Consider the following 19,676-nt stretch of genomic DNA (forward strand, 5'->3'; position numbering starts at 1 on the left):
ATGGCTGATGTCACCATGGGAACAGGCTGAGTGATGGGTACACAAGAACTCTCTGTACCATTTTTGCAATTTATTGTGAGCTTATAATTAACTCAAGAGACAAAAAGTTTCTTGGAGAAATGCATCCTTTATAGACAACACACGGATTCATCTTCCCACTTAATCCACCTGATGATTAATCCTGCCTTTAATGAGAATTTCCAGTCCATTAACATTAATTAATTTCTTGTTAACATAAGTACACATGGTATTTATTGTCCAACACACATTTGTCAAAAAAATGCTATTCCCATAAAATACAAAATGTGGTCATATTTAATAATAACATGATTATCCTTAATATGCAAAACCTTTGAACATTTCATTACTATTCCCATATTAATTGCTTGATTATTCATGGGTTCCTCTAACTGGACAACTATCAATAAGTCAAATACATATATTTTGAGCACCTACTGTTACAAAGCACTGTTGCAGGGCATAAACGGAAAGAAAACAGATGAGAAGAAAGTTATTTTCCTTTATGGAGCTTACAGTATAATTGGGAGATGAAAATTTGTCATAGAGTATAATCTTAAAAAACCAATTATACAGGCACCAATCAATAATGTTTGAGTGACTCTTAGAGAAGAGTAAGTGACATACACAATCTCAGAGAAGAAGAAGAGACGGCGGTTACGGACGTTACGGAAGTGGTGGTACTTGAGACGGAACTGAGGGAACACAGGAGCAGCCTGGATGGAGGTGCAGACTAGAGAATTCCAGGCAAGGAGCCGGGTTATTTTCCTTACTGTCTCATCAGCGTTTATTTAGGTAAAATCTGACCCATCAGCCTACACACTATGCAATGGAGCATGGAAAATAATTCATTCTTAGTGAGCATTAAAAACCAAAAATAACTCCTGGCTTTTTCAGAGCTGTAGAACTTGCTTTAATCAATTTCTCTTGATAAGAGTCAGACTCCAGTGACCGTGCCTCCTTCAGCCTCTCCCCACTGATTCCCGGAGCCATGAAAATCTTTTCCTTTATTCTTGCTGCCATCATCCTTCTTGCTCAAATCTTCTCAGGTAAGAGAGAAATCTTGATAGATATAAGGATGTCTTTTGAGGCAAAATCTATTCAGGGTCTGTCTTTTGAGAAGAAAGCTCATCTTTCAGAAAAGTACTTGATTCAGTCCTATGTCCTAAAAAGTTCTCAGAAACAAACTAGTTACAGGAAATCTTTTCCTAAGTTTGGACACATATTAATGGGACCACCCTGATCCAGACCACCTCCAACCAGAAGAATATCTAGTTAATTTCCCTAAAAGCTCTACCAACGGGTTCAGATTTCCCTTTTCATTTAGATCTGTTTCCTCATTCTGTAATCTTTGACCCAGCTTCAGTGTATGACAAAATGATTGTTTTAAAATGAGAAAAAAATCTCAAGAGGCAGACGACACTTGCTAATTCAGAGAAGAACAGCATTTACAGCCTAAATGAAATCAAACTTACAATAACAGGTTCTTACCAGTCTATTTTTTCATGTCCCACTAATTGGTAAATGAATCTCTTAAATGAATCTCATGAATCTCTTAACCTTAGATGATCTTGGACTTTCTAGCTCTCATATACTGCTGGAAAATCACATCACTTCAAACATTAACATCTTGATTAGTTTTCTTTTAAGTCCTTTGAACTGGGCTGTCTTTGCTCAATTCAGCCAAGAACCCATCTCTAATAAACTTTTACCTCCATTCCCTCCTCAACTATCCTTCATTCCTCCTGTTATGAAGCCTTTCCCGATGGGACTGTCCATGCACCATGAGGTATCCTGTCTATTTCTTCCTTATGGTTTCTGAATTTCTACACTTATTTATTACACAATCTTGCTGCAGAAGGCTAGCCGGTCAATAGCTATTGAATGTGTGCTTATCACTTAACGAGAAATTGTTCTGGAATGTAATGATATATAATATAATTATATATAAACATCCTATAATAAAGGGAGGTAAAGTGGAGGTGAACATTAGATCATGGTCTTTGCTCTTAATTTGCTTAAAGTTTATTAGTCTTTTATTTCTGTGTTGGTCAAAAATAGGTTGCCTATAATAATAAACAGGCACTTGATAATTTAAAGTGTATATAGTGAATGGATGAGACAGACAGATGCACAAAGAACTATGATACAAAACAGTTCTCATACGTGCGATGAAGGTGAAAAATAAGAGAAGCCATGGAAATAGAAGTTCGGTTCTAACTGGGGGAACAAGAAGGACTTCCTGGGAGGTGGTCATTTCCATTGCACTTTTGAAAACAGGCAGGAATAGAAAGAAGGAACAGACCTGAGGAATACTGCCCTCGTGTTTCACAGCCTTTCTTGTAAAATAACTTTTGCCCTCAGTCTGTTTCCTGGGAGGTCAGACAATGGATCCAGAGTAGAGAAAGAAATTTTATCTGTCCTCTCCATCTCCTTTCATCAGGACTCCAAGTGATTCAAACCAATGTAGGGAAGCAGATACTTAGGGGCTCCCTGTCCCCAAAACTCAGCTCAGGCCCGTCTGACTCAGTAAGCAGCACAGAGTGGACACACGTTAGGACCACCACCACCACAACCACAGACACTCTCAGTGCTGGAAGTGAGTTTCATGATCAATAAAAGAGGAAATGAACACAGACTATTATGCCAAAATATCTGAGGCTGAACCTCAGTTTCAAACCTTGTAAGATGTATGAACTCTGGGTTTCAACTTATTTCCAATAAATGGAAATAATAATAGGGCTTTTTCTGAAGACTGATCTTTTTTTTCCCTGAAGATGTTGATTGATTGCCCTGATGCTGGATAAATTTCAGTGATCTGTTACTCACAGTATCCTGCGTTCAACTTTGGACTGTTTAAAATGTTTCCCTTTACTCCGAGCAGAAATCTCAGTTCCTGTGATTTTTTTCCCACTGATTAGCCCCACCTTGGGCATTAATGAGCCTTCAGTGTGGTAGTGTCTGAGACAGACGACGGCTAATGTGCACACATTCCCCGCCCCAGAGCCGTTCTCTCCGAGAATAAGTATTACACCTTTTGAGAGCAACTGCCAGTTCTTCCTATGATTTCTCCAGGGAATACACATCACCATTTTCCCTAGTCATTGTCTCTTAAAGTATTTTACTCTCTTCAGCTTAGTTTCTTTGTCCTGAATGAATGCACAGTGTCTATGCCTCTCTCACACGGCTTGTCAGAGCTAAACACGTTATTCTGCAGACGTCACTGGCAGAGCAGGTTCGTACTGTGCTTCTTTTAATACCAAAGAAAATACTGAAGCTTTACCCCCAAACTGTGACACTCCACAACCACATGCCCAAGGCACACGGCTGCCATTGCCCTGCCTCCACTGTAAATAGCACACTCTGTACCTTTTGTTATATACAAGAGACTATTATTTTGGAGACAGGAAAAAAATCTTTTATTGCAAAAGACTGCTTATTGGAATTAGAAAGGATATTGTCTCCCCCCGCCCCAGGAAGAAACACTGTTTCTCTATGTCCAACAAAGATTATAGCAGAGGGAACCCTTTCTTGGTTTTTCTACTTGAGTACAAAGGAAGCACCCTGTATATACTGAACCAGGGATCCGAGCTCAGACACAGCTGTTCAGGTCACATCTGCTTTGCTGCTGTCTACACTTACACTCTGTGTCGCCATGAGATTCGGTAGTGTGGAGTTCTGGCTTGGCCTGAGTGGTGGAATTTTGCTTTCCAGTAATTCAGTACTGGATAACTGAAGACCGACTGTTTTCTTCACTTAGCCAGAGGAGGATTTCAAAGACAACTACACTGTCAGAGAATGGATGGTCGCTGCGAAGTCGAATGCCTTTCCTTTGAAGATAAGATTGGAGGCTGCCGAGCTGAACTGACACCATTTTGCTGCAAAAAAAGAGAGAATAATTAAAAGCTAAGCCGCGACTACACACAGGGAGGAGGTGGGGACGCCGGCTGGGCTCTCAGGGCAGCAGTCCTCTCTGGGTCTTCTCTCCTGGGCCTCCAAATTCTGGATTCTCTGAAGTTGGCAGTCCAGCTTCTGATGCCGCAGAAAGTCCCCTTTCTAGGCTATGAGCTTTCTGAGGGAAGGCTCTATAACTTGTTTATTTTGCATCCCCCATTCCTGGTATAGGGCTTATTAATTAATTTACTGATGGATAAAGTGAATGAATTAATAAATAAAACAGGTGGAGTGGAAAGGCTGGAGTGCGAGTCTAATGAACTGCATTCTAACCTTATAGTCCTGGCCTCAAACAGACGTGTGACCTGGGGCCGTTCTTACCAAATGTCAGGAGATTCTACTTACAATGTGAGGAGATTCAGCCACATGGTAACTGGACTCCCTGCTGGACACTAGCTGTGGCTGCCCCAGCAGGACCACTGTCCCACCCTCCTCCTCGCTCTCCTTTATAGGCAGGAATTGTGTAGAATGTCTCCTGTTCCCTGTCTGACCTAGCACGTCGAGTTCCACAAAGAAACTGGACTCTGTCTAAATTCACGCTGGCTGTTGGGTGAGTAGCATCTTCATTCCGGCCACTCGGAGTGAGAGTTGATCAGCTCGTGGCCCATGCAAGCAGCAAGGTCCCCAGAGATCGCTTAACTCAACACGCTCAGTGCAGGTGAGGACACCCAAGCCCATGGCCATACACTCAGGGGCTTGGTTACCCCTTTCGTCAGACTTGTGGTTTTTGGTCTTGTGTTCTCAGCACGTCCACAGAAAACCGTGCTGGGTGAGCAGAGAGCAACAGGGCCAACCCTAAAGACGGAACATTTTTTAGCAGCTCAAGTAAGCAGTTAGATTGAGCAAGAAGTTGAAACTAGCTGCAAAAGAAGTGGACCCTTCGCCAGATCCCTCTGGCTCCATCTTCTTTTGACTTTCTCAGCAGCCTCACAAGTGTCCCTAAAGGAACCAGCAGCATCCAGGCTCTTCTCCCTCGGCAGTAAGAGGACTAGCTGGGCTCTGAGCTGCTTGCTGTGCACCTTGGCTGCCCACACACCTGTCTGGCCACGTCTCCTCTTCAAAGTCTTAAAACTCGCTGCACCTCATTTGTTTGAGCCCAGTTAGAGAGCGCTCCTTCCTTAAAACGTTAGGCTTCATTCATGCGGAATGCACCCGACCCGGAGGTCCGAGCCCCAGCTGCACCATGCCCCGTCCCCTCAGGTGCAGCCTCGGCTGCAAGCAGCCAGACCCAGCATGCCCAGCACTGGCCCCTGACAGCTCCGCTTTCCTTCTGCTCCTCTGGGCCTGGAGGTGGTAACTCCATCCTGTACTTGCGAACTCCTGAGCCTTTTCAACCTTCCAGTAATTCAATTCCTTGCACGAAATTCCTTGTGTACAATACCCAGTGTGGCTTCTGTTACCTGAGCGGAGCCTGTCTGATCACAACCCCCCTCTGCATTTCCAGCTCTAGCTTCTCGCTAGAGTTTATTAGGCTGCTGGTCTCCTCTAGATGGATTTCTGACAGGAAACTCAGAAGGAGCCTGACTGTATTTGAATGTATTACTTTCTTTCCAAAACTGATCTTCATTTAATTTTCTACATCTTGGTCAATATTGTCCTTTACTCAGACACTCAGGTTAAAAATGGTTCACACAGGAATGCTTACTTTGCCTCCGAAACCACACAATTTGCTCCTTAAGCCCGTCTACATAAACTCCTCATTAATACCTGAAAATGGTATTTCAGTTATTACCCTGCCTCTCCCCTCACTAACACTGTGTTAGGTTATGGCCTCGTCATCCTCAGCCGCTAATCCTGGCAGTCACCTAAGGTTTACTTACAACTTGGGGATTGGACTTTGTATAGAATAAGGACTAGTTTTCGCTTTCCATGCTGCACGTAGGTGCATGAGTGCACACAAGCGCGCGCGCACACACACACACATCACGTGAGCTGTTCCATCACGGAGACCAAGTATAAGGTCACACTGAGATTTACGAGAGAACTTGGAACACTACGATACTGGAGCTGGAAGTACCCTGGACATCATCCAGGTCAGTGTTTCCAGAACCAAGTTGATTCCAATCACCTAAAATATTATAAAATCAGAGCTCAGTGCCCACTCTAATGCTTTTGTCTTGGGAACTCCCAAGCTAAGAAAATGAATTTTTAAAACAAGTTTTCCCATCAAGTCTCCCGCACGATAATATCTGATCACTGATCGGAGGAGCGCCTGAGATTCAAGGTGGTCCACTGCTCTTGTCCCTCACCGCCAGCGAGCCGCAGAATCAAGAGGCAGAACTCAGACCCAAAGCCTCGGCTGCGCACCCACAGGTGGATACTTCACTCTCCTGTGCTTTTCCACCAGAAAAGGAGATGCCGAGAGGAAATGAACAAACAGCTCATTTTCTTTCTCAGCTTATGGGACGGAAGCTCCATTTTAGTGAGCAATCGACACACACCGTGGCAAGTTCTGTAAGCTGATGGGAGACCCGTGGGAGTTCAGAACAGGACAGGCTGACCGACTGTGACTGGCATTACCTGAGTCTGGGGAGGGTTCACAGACAAAACGCCCTGTCACTCTTTAAATCAGTGGGTTTATCATCCCAGCCTAAATCACTTTAACTGAAACTGGGGGACTGTTGTCGATAAACTTCCAATCTATTGCCAATGTAACAGCAGCTTATGTTCCCATTTGATGGTCATTTCCATTCCAAACTGCCCACTGCCTTTGTTCTGGGGAACTGAGCACCCAAAATAGGAAGGACTCTCTGTCCTCTGAGCCCATCTGCTCTCATGGGACACCTGTGTCCCTGGATATCCTTACTGGGGTATTAAAATGTCCTCATCACCTAAACAAAGACACTCCACTGGCCCTAGGAGCTGCTGACTGACACAAAGCCACATCTGCCTTCTCTATAAACCCCTCACCCATGGGATCCACTGTCATTCTCCTTTGCCATTTTATTCTTTTCTGAACCAAGTCTCACCAGGTAGCAAAACTAATTTATAAAAGCCTTGGCAAGTTTTGAGAACATGAGGGTTTGAGAGAATCCTGCACCAAGACAAAATGCCCAGGATCTACACACTGAGAAGGAGCCCCGTGGGAAGCCAGTGACCTGGGAGCTGCAGTCATCTGACCCTGCACATCTCCTGACTGTGAGCCAGACAGGCCTTCCAGAACCATCTCTGCCTCCTCACTGAAAATGAACAGGGTAACAGAAAACACCACATTTTCCTAACACTTCTTTGCCTCTAAAACTCTGCTCATGTTCTCCAAGAATTAGTGGTTTTAAGACACTGGCAACAGAGTGGGCTATGACACAGCTCTGAGGACCCAGCAAAGGGAAGTGATGGGGACCAACCCAGAAGGATTTCTGTGTTACTCTCAGAAAACAAACCCAGCGCTAGTCATCACTGGGGCTTGACTTTGTCCCTGTGGCTTTATCCCCAACCCTGGCTTCTCCTTCTTCCTTTCAACCCCCACTCTTCTAAAATAGCACCGACACGCAGAGGCTCACCTGAGTGTGCCCTTCCACATTCAGGGGAGGAACAGGATCTAGAGGTCTTGAAAACTGAGATGAAACTAGGATCCCAGTGACCTGACTGAAACTTTAATGACATTACAAGCTTCCTCGAAGACCCATATCACCCTTGCGGCGAGCTGGGAGACACTGGGAGTAAGTCTTTGGCTGGCTATAGTCACCAAAATATTTTCTAAGTTTACTTGGGGTCCAAGGAACAGCTCCTGCCTTCTTGAAGAGGTTGGAGAAAAAGTTACTTGGAATTTTCTACCTCAACCCAGAGCTGGGGACCCACCATGGGGCATTAAATGTTTAAAGTCCCCTCCTTATTGCAGGAAAGGCTGGTGCTGCACTGGAAGGCAGGGGATGGTGACCACTCACGTATCTTAGGGACCTCAGAGTTACCTAGGTTCTCCTAAAAGCAGAGAAAGTCTCCTGTGCTATCCTCTGCCGCCCCCTGCTGGACTGGGAGACAGACAGGGTGCCTCATACCAATAGCTCAAACCCCAGGATATGCAAGTGAAGCCAACTGGCCCCCCTGAGTCAGATGGAAGGGACAGCAGGACAGCCAGGTGCTGAGGGCTGAGAAAATGCTGGGGGCTTAATGTACGTGGCAGGCGTGGCTTCTGAACATGGTGTGGATCTGGCTCCTGCCTGCCTTCCTTGCGTGGCACTCAGGCCTGACACCCACCCGGCCAAAGTTCTGAAATTCCATGGGTGTCATGTGATTGGCAGGCTCCGATCACAGTTCTTCTGCCCCCATTCCTTGGGGCTCCCCTCCAGGAATGTGCACGTGAGTCCCAAGTTCAGCCTTACCCTTGACCCGGTTGGTTTCCTACGTCATCAGGCTACTTGGTCTTGCCTTATGGAATAACTTGTGAAAATCTAGTCTAGGTCTAAAATACCCCATGAGGATGGATGGGTACCTAGTCATTTACTTGGGGGGTGGGGGTGGGGTCTGTACTCTAATCTCTCATCCCCTTAGGTTTTTTTAAATTAGTATCATTAGTGTAAATGTCATTGTGATCATCATCCTGTCACACTTGTTTTCATCACAGTTTTTATTATGTTTCTTATTGTGGATTATTTTGGCAGTTGTTACTGTGTAACATTGAATACAGTTTCTCTATTCACAGGAGGGGTCCTGTTTACTGGCGACCTCTACTGCTGTTTCCCCAAAGGACCGATGTTCACACCGAGGCGGCATCTCTCCAGCTTCACCACTTGGTCTCCTCTGGTGGCACTAGCCTCCTTAAATGCTCCTGAGGCACGTGCCCACCGGTGCTGGCAGGGAGCCCAGGAGAGGATGTCCCTAGGTTAGCTGAGCTTCTAGAAATGGATATCCTCCAGGGATCAGCACTGTCCCGTGCAGACCTGGAGGACCCAGGAAGCCTCCTTGGCTCACTAGAGCCACCCTGAGATTTCTAATGCCACTTGGGTGCCCCACCCTTGCTCTTGGCATCCTGGAAAGGCTGGAAAATGTGTCAGTGACTGCCTACGAATCCTGAGAATTTTCCACCATAGCTCAGAGCCCAGGATCTACTGTTGCCAAAAATAGAGGCACAACGAGGGAGATCTGGGGCTACCTAAGCCTCTAGAAATACTCACTGTCCCCTTATGGGCCAAGAAACACCCATGCTGCACCGCAAGGCACAGAGATGGAGACCTGACAGCCTGAGTAATTTTCCATTCTCCAAGAAGCATGTGAAATGCTTGTGCAGGCCGGTGGCGCCCCCTGCTGGTCAGAAGCACCACGCGCTACTCCTCCCGGACCTTCTCTAACCAAGAGCAAACCCAGGTGTCTGGACCTCCGCAGGCCTGGATGGAATAGGCGGCGAAAGGCGCAGCAACGTGGGGGCTTAATGCATGTCCCGGCTTGAAGACAAAAAGGCAGAGAGAGAGCGAGCCAATTCCCTCTTGCTCAGCCTTTCGATCTAGGCAGGCTTTTACCGGACTTGGTGAGACCACCACTCGGGAAAGGCAATAGGCTTCACTCAGTTCACTGCCGCAAATGTTTGTTCCACCCAGAATCACATTCAGGGATACGCCCAGAACAATATTCAACCAAGTATCTGGGTACCCTGCGGCCCAAGCAAGTTGAGAAATAAAACCAGCCATCATTAGTTTGCCCCCGTCAACTTGGCGCCTACACACATCTCCTTAAACCTTAATGCTCAGTGTCCAAATAAAGACAGTAACCAGGCCGCAATTCCCCCTAAAATGATGCACCTGTCCTTCATACAACGGAAAACACACAAGCTCCCTCTGCAGCGGATGTGAAATCCTTGAGTGAGGTTTACTCTTCTCCTTGACATCCTATGATTTAAATATTATGATGTAAAATTAACAGTGCTTAAGTACTATGACATAAAGTCAATACATCTTAAATTACATGAGGGAAGAGACTGAAGAAAACAGTCACTCGCCATAAACAACTGACCCCTGAACAGCATTTGAACTGAGCAAGTCCACTTACATGCAGATTTTTTTCCCAATAAATACATACTACAGTACTACGCGACCCGCGATTGGCTAAAACCTCTGATGTGGAACCCTAGACTTGGAGGAGCGATTTCTGACTGTGCAGGGGGTTGGCGCCCCTCACCCCCACGATGTTTAGGGGTCAACTGTACACACACATCATAACGGAATAAGGAGGAAGCACTCGTAACAACCACACCGTCACGGCTGTAACTGGTCACAGGGCCACAGCTGGGATGTAAACCTACCTCTTCCGCTGTTGGCTCTACGATCCTTTCCCGTCAGCCAGCACCTGGTCGTGGTTCCTCACCTGGTGGAATGACCCAGGTCTTTATTCACTATGGAAATCTGTCTTAGTTCGTGCTGCCACAGCCAAATACCACAGACCAGGCGGCTCAGCCCTGGAGTCGGGGAGGTCCAGGGCCGAGGTGCTGTCAGGGCAGGCTTCATTCTGAGGCCTTCGGACTTGCAGGCGCTCTGTCCCGCCGTGAGCAAGCCGCGCTTCTTCGTCCTGCCTGGACAGACAGACGCCGAGCTCCCTCTTCCTCGTCTCACAAGGCGCAGGGCGTCCCTCACACTTGTCCTAACGGTGTCACAGGACCCGTGGGACACGCTCCTCAAAAGGGTTTTGGACTTAAATCTTTTCCATGTTTTGAGAAGGAAAGATCTCCGCATTCAATATAAGTGGCCTCACAACTCCAAGCTTTTACATTAAAGCAGCGTCAACGTTTAACCTGAAGGAGGGCGGACGCCCAACAGGCTCCCGCGGGCGCGGCGGGAGACGGGAGACTCCGCTTCCACGGGCGGCGGCACTTCCGGACCGGAAACGCCCCGGGGGTGGGGCGGAGGTGCCACGCCCACACCCACCAGGCCCCGCCCCACTCGAGCTCTCCGTTTCCTGCCTACCCGGAAGCAGTTTCCGGGAGTGAGTCCCGTCTCCGGGAGTGAGTTTCAGTATTTCTCCTTCAGAGTCGCGCGTCGATGCCCCCAGCCCCGCGTCCTCCACCCCCGGCGTCCGCGGCCCCGGGGACCTTACAGCCCCCGCCCGCGCCAGCCCCGCCCATGGGGATCCCCGCCTAGTAGGCAGGCGCTGTGCTGCCGGGCCCGGACCCGCGTCTGTCTCCGGTAAAATCGCTGCGTGGCCGGTCCCCGCTCCCACCTTCCCGCCCTGGTTCTTCTCACCGTCTCCGCTCCCCACCCCGCGCCGCGTCAGGCCCCCTCTCCCAGAGCGGTGTATTCTCCGACCCTTGGGGGCGGCGTCGGGTCGCCTCGCCGCCTCCTCCTCCGGCTCTGCCGACCCCAGTCCTGTCCTGAGTCTCCCGCCCATCCTCGCGTCATTCCTGAGCCAGCCCTGCTGCCCGCCGGCCTCCCCTTCCCAGTCGCGCCCTCAGAGAGGCCCCCGAGCCCCGTGCTGGGGCCTTTACCCGCCCGCGTCCTGCGACACTCCAGGGCCCCAAATCCCCTGTCACGGCTGTGCCTGCCAGGGTGTGTTTACCTTCCCAGTGACGTCCCACTGGGAAGTGTGCTCTTCCGGGGCTGGAGCGTATTCATTCTAGGCCTGTGAATGCGGAGGTGGGGCAGGGGTGGAAGGGGAAAGAGAGGTCAAGGGAGAACCAGGGAGACAGAGTGAGACAGAGAAAGCAGGGGTAAATTGAAGATGGGGAAGTGGATCCCATGGGCTTGGAAAGACAGTGAGAGTGAAGGAGAGTGACCTGGGCAAGAAGCAGGGGTGTAAATGAAAATAGAAGGAGGATCAGCAGAGAGGGGAGCAGGACAGAGTAGGAGGAGGGGGTATGAGCGGCAGGAGCTGCCGGCAAAGGAAGGGTGGGTCCCAGATTCATTAGTTTTGTTTGTAAATTTCCAGCTTACATTCCCTTTTACTTGTATTGTGGCAGATTCTGATGAGGTCTCAGTGGTTTTCCAGTCTTTATCAAGTATTGAAAATATTCTTTAGTGCTTAGTAAATAATTTTACACTATTTCAGTGTGTTCTTGGTAAGGATATTGGTAATTTTTTATATTAACAATCAAAACCTAGATAAACCAGTCCGATATTCAACATCTTTCTGCCCTTATATGATCTCTTAACTGAGTGGGCTGTGAACTGAAGTTTCCAACCAAGTATATATTCCCTTCACGGTGTCTCTGAAAATGATCCAGGGTGAGCTGGACTGTCCTCAGAATTAGTTGGAAGAGAACCCTGCTGTTCTTCGTGAATAAATTGCTGAACTTTTTGCATTACTGACCACCTCATGTTTTCCAGTGCTACTAATTAGGTCTTCTTAATATGTATTTTGATAGTTTAATGTGATGTTCTGGAAAATACGAGTTAAATACTTGAGATTATTGTGACTCCCAGAGGAAACTCACAAAAGGAAACAGGGCCCAGAATCCAGCTATCACGCCCCAGACATTTAAATCACCCTCTAGATCCTCAGCCCCCTCCACTCACCCTAGAGGATTCCAGCTCCTCCTCACAGTGCACGCACACAACAGGCAGAGAGCAGAGCTTGAGGACCACCCTGTCACCGCCTGCCTCTGTGATGCCGAAGACAGCCTCCTTCTCGTGTTTTACAGAGGGGATTCAAGTCTCCAGGTATGGGCCTGTGTCCGGGGGAGGGCTGTTCTCACTTTCTGAAGAGCAGGTACCTCGGGTCCCTCCAAGCTCAAGGTAGAGGCAGATGTTTGAGGGGTGTGGGGCACAGGGCTCAGTCCAAGCGCCCTAACAGGGAAAACACTGGGATAAGGGCTTAGGGCACAGCTGAAGCAGGACATCCAACCATCTTCTGGCCTTGTGGTCATGGAGGAGGCGAGCAAGGGCTCAGAGCTGAAACCGTGGGCTGGCCTCGGGTTTGGAGATGAAAGTCAGTTTTCTCCCTCTGCAGGGTTTGTAAGCTTTGGAAGATGCTAGCTGAACATGGTGCACTGTGGAGACGTATGCCTGACACTTTGCAGGGTACGTATGGATTCTGTTTGCATAGATGTGTCAGGTTCTCTACTGTAAACCAGTTCCTACACAGAGCGCACACTGAGGACCTTGGAGGGGGCATATATAATGGCTTAGTGGAGCTTTGATATTGCCTAAGGGCCTTGAATATGAATCATTCCACTCCCTGATTCAAGTTGAAGGCAGTTGATTTTGGTCCTTTGCTCACTGGAATGTCTGGGTGTTGCAGAGAGAGGCCACTGTTGTAAGGCATCTCTTTCAAAGATACTTGGGATCTGGTTTCCATCCTTGAGTGGAGGGGGCGATGCCTGATCGGAAGCATGAAGAGTTCTGAGATCATTCTAGCTTTAGTCAAGGAAGCTGGGGAGAGGTGCCCTCACCAGACTAAACTCCAGCTGCGTGTTATATCCTTGAGGAAGCCCAGTCTCCAGACTTCCCCAACCCCTGCAAGTCTGGGGCTGCACAACCCTGAAATTTCAAAGTCGTGGCTCTTTGAGGAATGTGACTTCTCTCCACTGCTGTTCTAGCACAGCCTTGACCTGGACCTGGTCCTGCCTTCAGTGGCAGACAGAGGGTGAACCTGTCCAGGCTGACAGCTCTGTGGTTCCTGGAGCTGATGGGCAGTCTAGCGTCTGACAAGGGGCTAGTGGTGGCCTCTCTGAAGTTCTTACCTAGGGCAGGAGAAGTGGTCTGAGGAATTCCGTGGTTACCTACAGGAGGGAGCCAGAGCCTACCCGTGGCACGCGCCCGGCATCACTACGGTTCCGAATCAGGGAGGGACCTGAGTGGCTCCGGGCGCCGTGGGCCAGTCCACCTGCGGTGTAAAGCTCAGCGCGCTCGGTGTTGCTGCCCGTAAGCTGCCTGTATTCCTGTGTTTTGTTAGCGGCTGTAGTTACCGCCGTCCTACTTTGGACCCTGGGAGAGGAGGAGAGCCCTCTGTGCGCTTCTCCCGGAGTGCACCGCTCGCTTGCTGGTTAGGCTGGGCGCCATGCCCAGGTGAAGGCTGGAGCTTCATGGAATGTTGGTCTGCAAGTTGTGCGCAAGGCAGGAGTCTCATGGCTTCTTTCACTGTCCTCAGCTTTGCCTGCTTAATGCTTGGACTGTCTGCAAGTGAAAACCTGGAGAAAGACCGCTGGTAGCCGAGTTACTGACGATGCAGCCCGTGGTGAGTAAGGGATGCTCTGTAGTGAAGCTGCACACGCAGCTGCTGCTGGCGGATGGCGGGTTCCTCTTGCCGGCGTGGGTGTCCCAGTGCAGTCAGGAAAGTCAGGGGTCTGAGCTCCAGTGGAATTTCCCCGAGACCCCGGGGTGTGTCATGGGTCAGGAACTCCTTAATAACGAATAGCCTTCCTAACAGCTCACTGATTTATTCCAGCCTCTGCTAAGCTAGTGTACTTATGGAAGACACGAGAAAGGTTTTCTTTCCCTATTTCTGTCCATGGTGCCATTGGGAGGTACCACTCATTAATCATGCCGTTGGCTCTGACGGTCTGAGGTTGTGTTGAGGATAGGGGAGCGCAGAGCTCATCCCAGCCCAGCAGGGCGGCCGAGGCTTCATCAGTGAGTCGGTTGGTCCGGGCCTCACAGGCCCTGGCTGCGGGCTGTGCAGCACTGAAGGGGGCATGGGGGAGGTTTAGGCCAGGGAAAGCTTGAGATAGCATTCATCTATTTTTTTGCCAATTTTAAATGTGACGTTTTGATAGAATATATTTGCACTTTTAGGAACTTCTTAAAAAGGAAATTAAGAAAATTAACACTTTTTCATATTTGGCAACTGGAATTAATGTGCAGGGAATACTGTTTCCTTAATTGTGGCTCCACGTTCAGGAGGACTGTTGTAAAATATAAGACCCTGTGGAAGGTTTTGAGAACCAGAGAGACCAAAACCAGTCAACGGGCTTCTGTCATTCTTAGCAGAGGGACACGGTAAAGATAGGAGACGCCGATACTGGTGTCTGAGGTCCCAGAGGAAATTGCAGATGGGAGCCCGCGTGCCGCAGGAACGGCCATGCCAGGCCAGCCGTCCCAGAGGTCCCTCCTTGTGCTGCTGACCCGCCTGACCTTACACCAAGTCCTGCAGAGTTAAGCAAGGCCACACCTGCTGATTCCAAGTTCTGTGTGAAACTTGTTCAGTTCTGAAGAATGCTGGGGATGGTTTCAGTGTCCGCAGACATCTTAATGAGTAATAGACTAATGACTTGTATTTAACACATGTCTACTTAGATAGGAAGTGCTCCATCCATCAGTTCATTGCATCTTTCAGTACTTGTAAGAGGTTATTGATCATTTAATAGACACGGAGTCTGAAGTTCATTTAGGGGAATGATGTAACCATAGCTATGGTTTAAAGGTGGCAAATCATGGTTTATTTGCCTTGTGATGAGTCTATAAAGTTACTTGAAATTAATCAGGAAGAGAATTATATAAATTTTTAAGTGCATGTTTTAATCATGCATCTGAACTCATAATTACCAGGTTTTTGGAAGATTTCCAGATTCTATTTCACCACGCTTCATGTGATACTCCCTTATAATAAAGTTTTACTAGCTTAGACTGTGTAGATCTATGTGAGGTTTCCGAAAAGCAGGTGCCGGTTCAGCAGTGAGAATGACTTGTTGGGAAGCCCGGACTTAGTCTGATCTTCCTGTGCACCTGGTCCCTCCACCCTTTCCCTCAGTGCTGTCCTTTCAACCCTCCTACTCTGGACATTCATAGGGATTGTTCTGCCTAAACCAGAATATCCATGTTTTAGGAGTTAGTGACATTTGAAGATGTAGCAGTAGACTTCACCCAGGAAGAGTGGGCCCTGCTGGACGCATCCCAGAGAAAGCTGTTCAGAGACGTGATGCTGGAGAACCTCAGTCACCTGGTCTCCGTGGGTGAGTCTGTCAGCATTTATGTATGTGTGTGTGTGGGTAAGTAGGTAGGTAGGCAAGTGGGTAGGTGTTCGTTGGTTGCATCAACAAGTATCTGGAACAGCTTCTGTGTACCCACCCCATTCTCTAGCTGATTCTCTCATAGAAATCTACATGAAAGAGAGTTGTTTCTTTATATTTTACTTACATGCAGATTGTCACTCTACTAAAATGTCATCTTGATCACCATTTAATTTCTTTCTTGCCACTCAATCTCTGACACTCAGAGCAGAACTGGGAACTCAGTGAATATTTTTGAATGCAAAGGTAAATTGATTAAATATTTTCTAAGTAATTATTCTGCTCTAGTCACTGCACTGAGGCTTGACAGCAGACTAGTGAAAATAATAAACCTTTGATCATTCTTGTGGTATTTATGTTTATTGGCATTTGTATGAAAACCACTATATTGAACCCACTGTGGAGACATTTAATTTCTCCCTTTTTGAAAAAATGGAGGATTCTGCATTCTGTCTGCAAACTTGGCCTTGGACGTCAGCATCCAGAGACTTTCACTATTTTAGGCACGCGATCTGGATTTTGGTGCATTTTCCATTTAGGGTGTTGTTGCCTCGGCTGAACATCAGCGACCCCCTTATTCTTTCTCAGTAACTTGTCCTGGGCTTGATGATAATGTACTTTTATTAGCACAGAACTCAAAATCCATGTCCCTTTTTTCCGTAAACAGGGTATCAGCATTGCAAATCAGATGTGATTTTCCAGTTGGAGCAAGGTGAAGAGCTGTGGACTGAAGGAGGAGGATTTCTCCAGAGCCACAGTCCAGGCATGTGGTAGAGGCCTGTGCTTCAGGGTTGAGGGTGCCTGGTCGTGGAGTGAGTACATACTCAAACATATCAACTGAAGATTCTGTTAAATGAGTGGTGTTTTCTACAACGTAGGTGAGGATGTGGGGCCATAGTTCTCCAGGTGTTACTGTTCCTCGTATATTTTAATTATAATTCACATGTCCTCCTGCCATTGTCTTTTTTTTTTTTTTTTTTTTGGCTTTAGGAACAAGGATATTCATGTACTTGCTGAAGTTAAACTTTCACATAACTCTTGTCCTCAGCCTCCCCTTTGAGGTTTTCCCTCTCTTAACGTCTTTACCTCCCCAACATCTCATCTCCATTTTAATGTTTTTATATTTCAGCTCTGAAAATCTTTAACTGATTGTCAATGCCCTGTAATGTGTTTCTGTTTCCTAGGGTGTTCCCCATCTAAGTGCCAAGTTTTGAAACATACTCACATGGGTCTTGGTGCTTTTCAACATTTTCATTCCCTATTGCCAACTGTATTTCTTTTTCCAATTATTTTAGGCAGAGAAGGTGCCCTTAGAGAAGAAGTATTAGCCACACAACACATCAGGAGGGAGGACATGTCTACAGTCATCCCAGGGGTAAGTTTCATGAGTGTTAACCCTGGTCACCCAAATTAAAGAGCTGGCAGTGGGATCGTAGTAACTGAGCACAGTAGCCTGATTTACATTAAGCTGGGATTAAGCTCTTTATGAGCAAAAAGTTTTGGATGATTTAAATTTAGTGGAAAAATTAACCTGAACTCAAAATCATAACCTGAGATCTTTAGAAAAGGGCAGTTGCATAAACACTGCTCATATGCCAAGTCTTTGAAACATACCATCTTCAGAATTAACCTGTAAGCTTTACACAGAGAAAACCTTTGTGTATATAGGTAACATTGGAAAGATTTTAAATGGAGACCACCAGTGAACGGTGTGTTTTAGAGTCATATGTAGAGAAATGAATGTATGAAGGAATGTGGGCAAACCACTAACAGCCTTTCCTCTCCTTCCCAGAAGCAGGTATCTCACTCTCCAGAGGGCCCCTTTGAATGTAATGGCTGGGGAGGAGAGTTCACTCATAGCTCCATGCTGAGCCAGCATTTGGTAACTCCCATGGAAAAGACACACTGTATCAACAAAAAGTGTCAGAAATCCCTTAGTGACCACTCCAACCTTAATCAGCCCAAGCAAGGCCACACCAGAGGTAAATCATGTGAGTGCCACCTGTGTGGGAAAGCCTTCAGTAACTGCTCGAGCCTTAGAAGACACGAGATGACTCACACTGGGGAGAAGCCGTACGAATGTCATCTCTGTGGGAACGCCTTTATTCAAAGCTCTGACCTTAGAAAACACAGTTTGACTCACACTGGGGAGAAGCCATACGAGTGTCATCTCTGTGGGAAAGCCTTCAGTCAGTCCTCCAACCTCCGGCAGCACGAGAGGACGCACACCGGCGAGCAGCCGTATGAGTGCCAGCTGTGTGGGAAGGCCTTCAGTAAGTGCTCTGCCCTTAGACGCCACGAGCGAACGCACACCGGAGAGAAGCCTTATGAGTGTCATCTGTGTGGGAAGTCCTTCAGTCAGTGTTCTGCCCTTAGGCGACACGAGGGAACCCACCATGGAGAGAAAATCATGAATGCCTTCAGCGGATATTGTGACCTTAGATGACGTGCTGTCATAAAGGTAGTGAATGTGGACAAGACTGCCACCATAGCTTTAACATTTAAATGCACCGGAGGACTCACACATCGAAGAAACACTAATCAATGTGGAAGAGGCTTCAGTCATCCTTACTGAATTTGACGTGTGCAAGTGTATGTGAGAGAGAATCCATACGTATGACATCGGTGTGGTGAAACCTTCAGTCGGTGTTCTGAGCAGAGATGACGCGAGAGAACTCATGCTGAAAATGTGAGGAAGTAGAAGCCTCTAGCGAGCGCTCTAAGCTGAAAACACGCTGGAGGGCTTGCGCCGTGGAGAACCCAGGCCTGCAATCACGGTGGACGTGCTTTCATGTAGAACTCACAGTTAAACAGCTTGAGCAAGCTCTACTTGGGAGAACCTAGGTCTGTACTCACTGGGGACAGCATTCAGCCAGGCACGGGCTTGATGTGCGCAAGAAACTCGGTGGAGGAATAACCACTGAGTTTAACAACGACTGAAACAGGCTGTGAGGACGAAGGCTCTTGCGGAGTACCAGGTAACTCGTCCTGGAGAAGTGAGTCCATGAGAAGCCCTTAGTTCCCAGAGCAGCACCGGGGGTGCCCGTGCCTGGGTGGTGCGCGTGTGGATTCCCCGTACGCGCGTCATGAAGGAAGGGAAGTCTTTGGTGATCTCTCTTTTCATAATCAACTTTAAGGTTCTCACAGCGAGCAGACAGTGATCCTAAAATTAAAGTGGAGAAAACCTCTAGATTCCACGTTTAGAAAATTAAGTTTGAGGGGCCAGGGGAAGGGGGAAACCTGTAGCATTGGTCACCATGTCACCCAAATCTGGGTGACAGTTGGGTTTCCTCAGGGGCACCCGATCCACAGTGGGTGATCAATATGTTAAAAGAGCCTTTTAACATAAAATTCAGCAAATGAGAATTTTGAGAAAACTATTAACAGGGAAAATCTGACCTATGAATGCAAGATAGTGAAGATGTAGGAATACTGAATGCAGAATTTTGTTAAGAAATTAAAACTTTGTCGATGGATGATTAATTGTAAATACTTCAACAGTAAACCCTGTTGCTGAAACATCTCGTACGTTGCTGAAGTTCTGGTTTTCCTTCTGTGGCTGTGAACACAGATCTGAGTCTGCAGTCCACGGCGTGTGGGTGAGTTGCAGCCGTGCTCTGGGTCTCGCCTTCCTCGGCAGCTCCTCCCACACGGCTCATCGCAGCTTCCCACCAACCGGCTGTCTCCATCCACGCCTGGTGGTGACACAGCAGGGACCTTGACTGGCCCAGTGGGTCACGGGGACAGGATCAGGTATCTAGTGTAATCCACCAGGGAGACTCCAGCCCTGTGTCTGACAGTTGAGCTTTGGATACCCAAGGGACTGCATTTCTAGTAA

The 19,676-nt window shown here is 47.7% G+C and overlaps 2 protein-coding genes and 1 long non-coding RNA gene across 7 annotated transcripts; 2 read left to right on the forward strand and 1 right to left on the reverse strand.

Moving 5' to 3' along the window:
• Window positions 1–49: 49 nt before the first annotated feature.
• On the reverse strand, window positions 50–10,907 carry LOC123616402 (uncharacterized). The gene is made up of 2 exons (XR_006724400.2): window positions 10,205–10,907; window positions 50–3,896 (listed from the first exon to the last, which is right to left on the reverse strand). It is a non-coding gene; the product is annotated as an uncharacterized LOC123616402 (long non-coding RNA).
• LOC105067746 (beta-defensin 107A) lies at window positions 1,004–4,058 on the forward strand. Its single transcript, XM_010953364.3, has 2 exons — window positions 1,004–1,067; window positions 3,779–4,058. The coding sequence occupies exons 1-2, from the start codon at window positions 1,010–1,012 to the stop codon at window positions 3,919–3,921; spliced, it is 201 nt and encodes a 66-aa protein (XP_010951666.1). The 5' UTR covers window positions 1,004–1,009; the 3' UTR covers window positions 3,922–4,058.
• Window positions 10,908–10,941: 34 nt separating the features above from the next.
• Window positions 10,942–19,366, forward strand: LOC105067711 (zinc finger protein 705D). 5 transcript variants are annotated; one of them, XM_074353768.1, is made up of 8 exons: window positions 10,942–11,081; window positions 12,386–12,551; window positions 12,841–12,911; window positions 13,981–14,067; window positions 15,655–15,781; window positions 16,506–16,605; window positions 17,138–17,213; window positions 17,631–19,366. In XM_074353768.1, exons 4-8 carry the CDS (start codon window positions 14,056–14,058, stop codon window positions 18,282–18,284), a joined length of 969 nt encoding a protein of 322 aa, XP_074209869.1. In that variant the 5' UTR covers window positions 10,942–11,081; window positions 12,386–12,551; window positions 12,841–12,911; window positions 13,981–14,055; the 3' UTR covers window positions 18,285–19,366. The 5 variants fall into 5 exon arrangements, with proteins under 5 accessions (XP_074209869.1, XP_074209871.1, XP_074209868.1 ...); XM_074353770.1 differs by having other exon boundaries at window positions 12,413–12,551; XM_074353767.1 differs by having other exon boundaries at window positions 10,943–11,081; window positions 12,257–12,551.
• The last annotated feature ends 310 nt before the right edge of the window (window positions 19,367–19,676 follow it).

Source organism: Camelus bactrianus, chromosome 26 (assembly GCF_048773025.1).
Source record: "Camelus bactrianus isolate YW-2024 breed Bactrian camel chromosome 26, ASM4877302v1, whole genome shotgun sequence".
In the NCBI taxonomy this organism is placed as follows: domain Eukaryota; kingdom Metazoa; phylum Chordata; class Mammalia; order Artiodactyla; family Camelidae; genus Camelus; species Camelus bactrianus.

Coding starts and splice junctions, on each gene's coding strand:
- LOC105067746 (XM_010953364.3), top strand. CDS start 1,010: ATGAAAATCTTTTCCTTTATTCTTGCTGCCATCATCCTTCTTGCTCAA. Junction 1,068..3,778: donor TCTTGCTCAAATCTTCTCAG/GTAAGAGAGAAA, acceptor TTCTTCACTTAG/CCAGAGGAGGATTTCAAAGA.
- LOC105067711 (XM_074353768.1), top strand. Junction 15,782..16,505: donor CAGTCACCTGGTCTCCGTGG/GTGAGTCTGTCA, acceptor TTCCGTAAACAG/GGTATCAGCATTGCAAATCA. Junction 17,214..17,630: donor TGTCTACAGTCATCCCAGGG/GTAAGTTTCATG, acceptor TCTCCTTCCCAG/AAGCAGGTATCTCACTCTCC.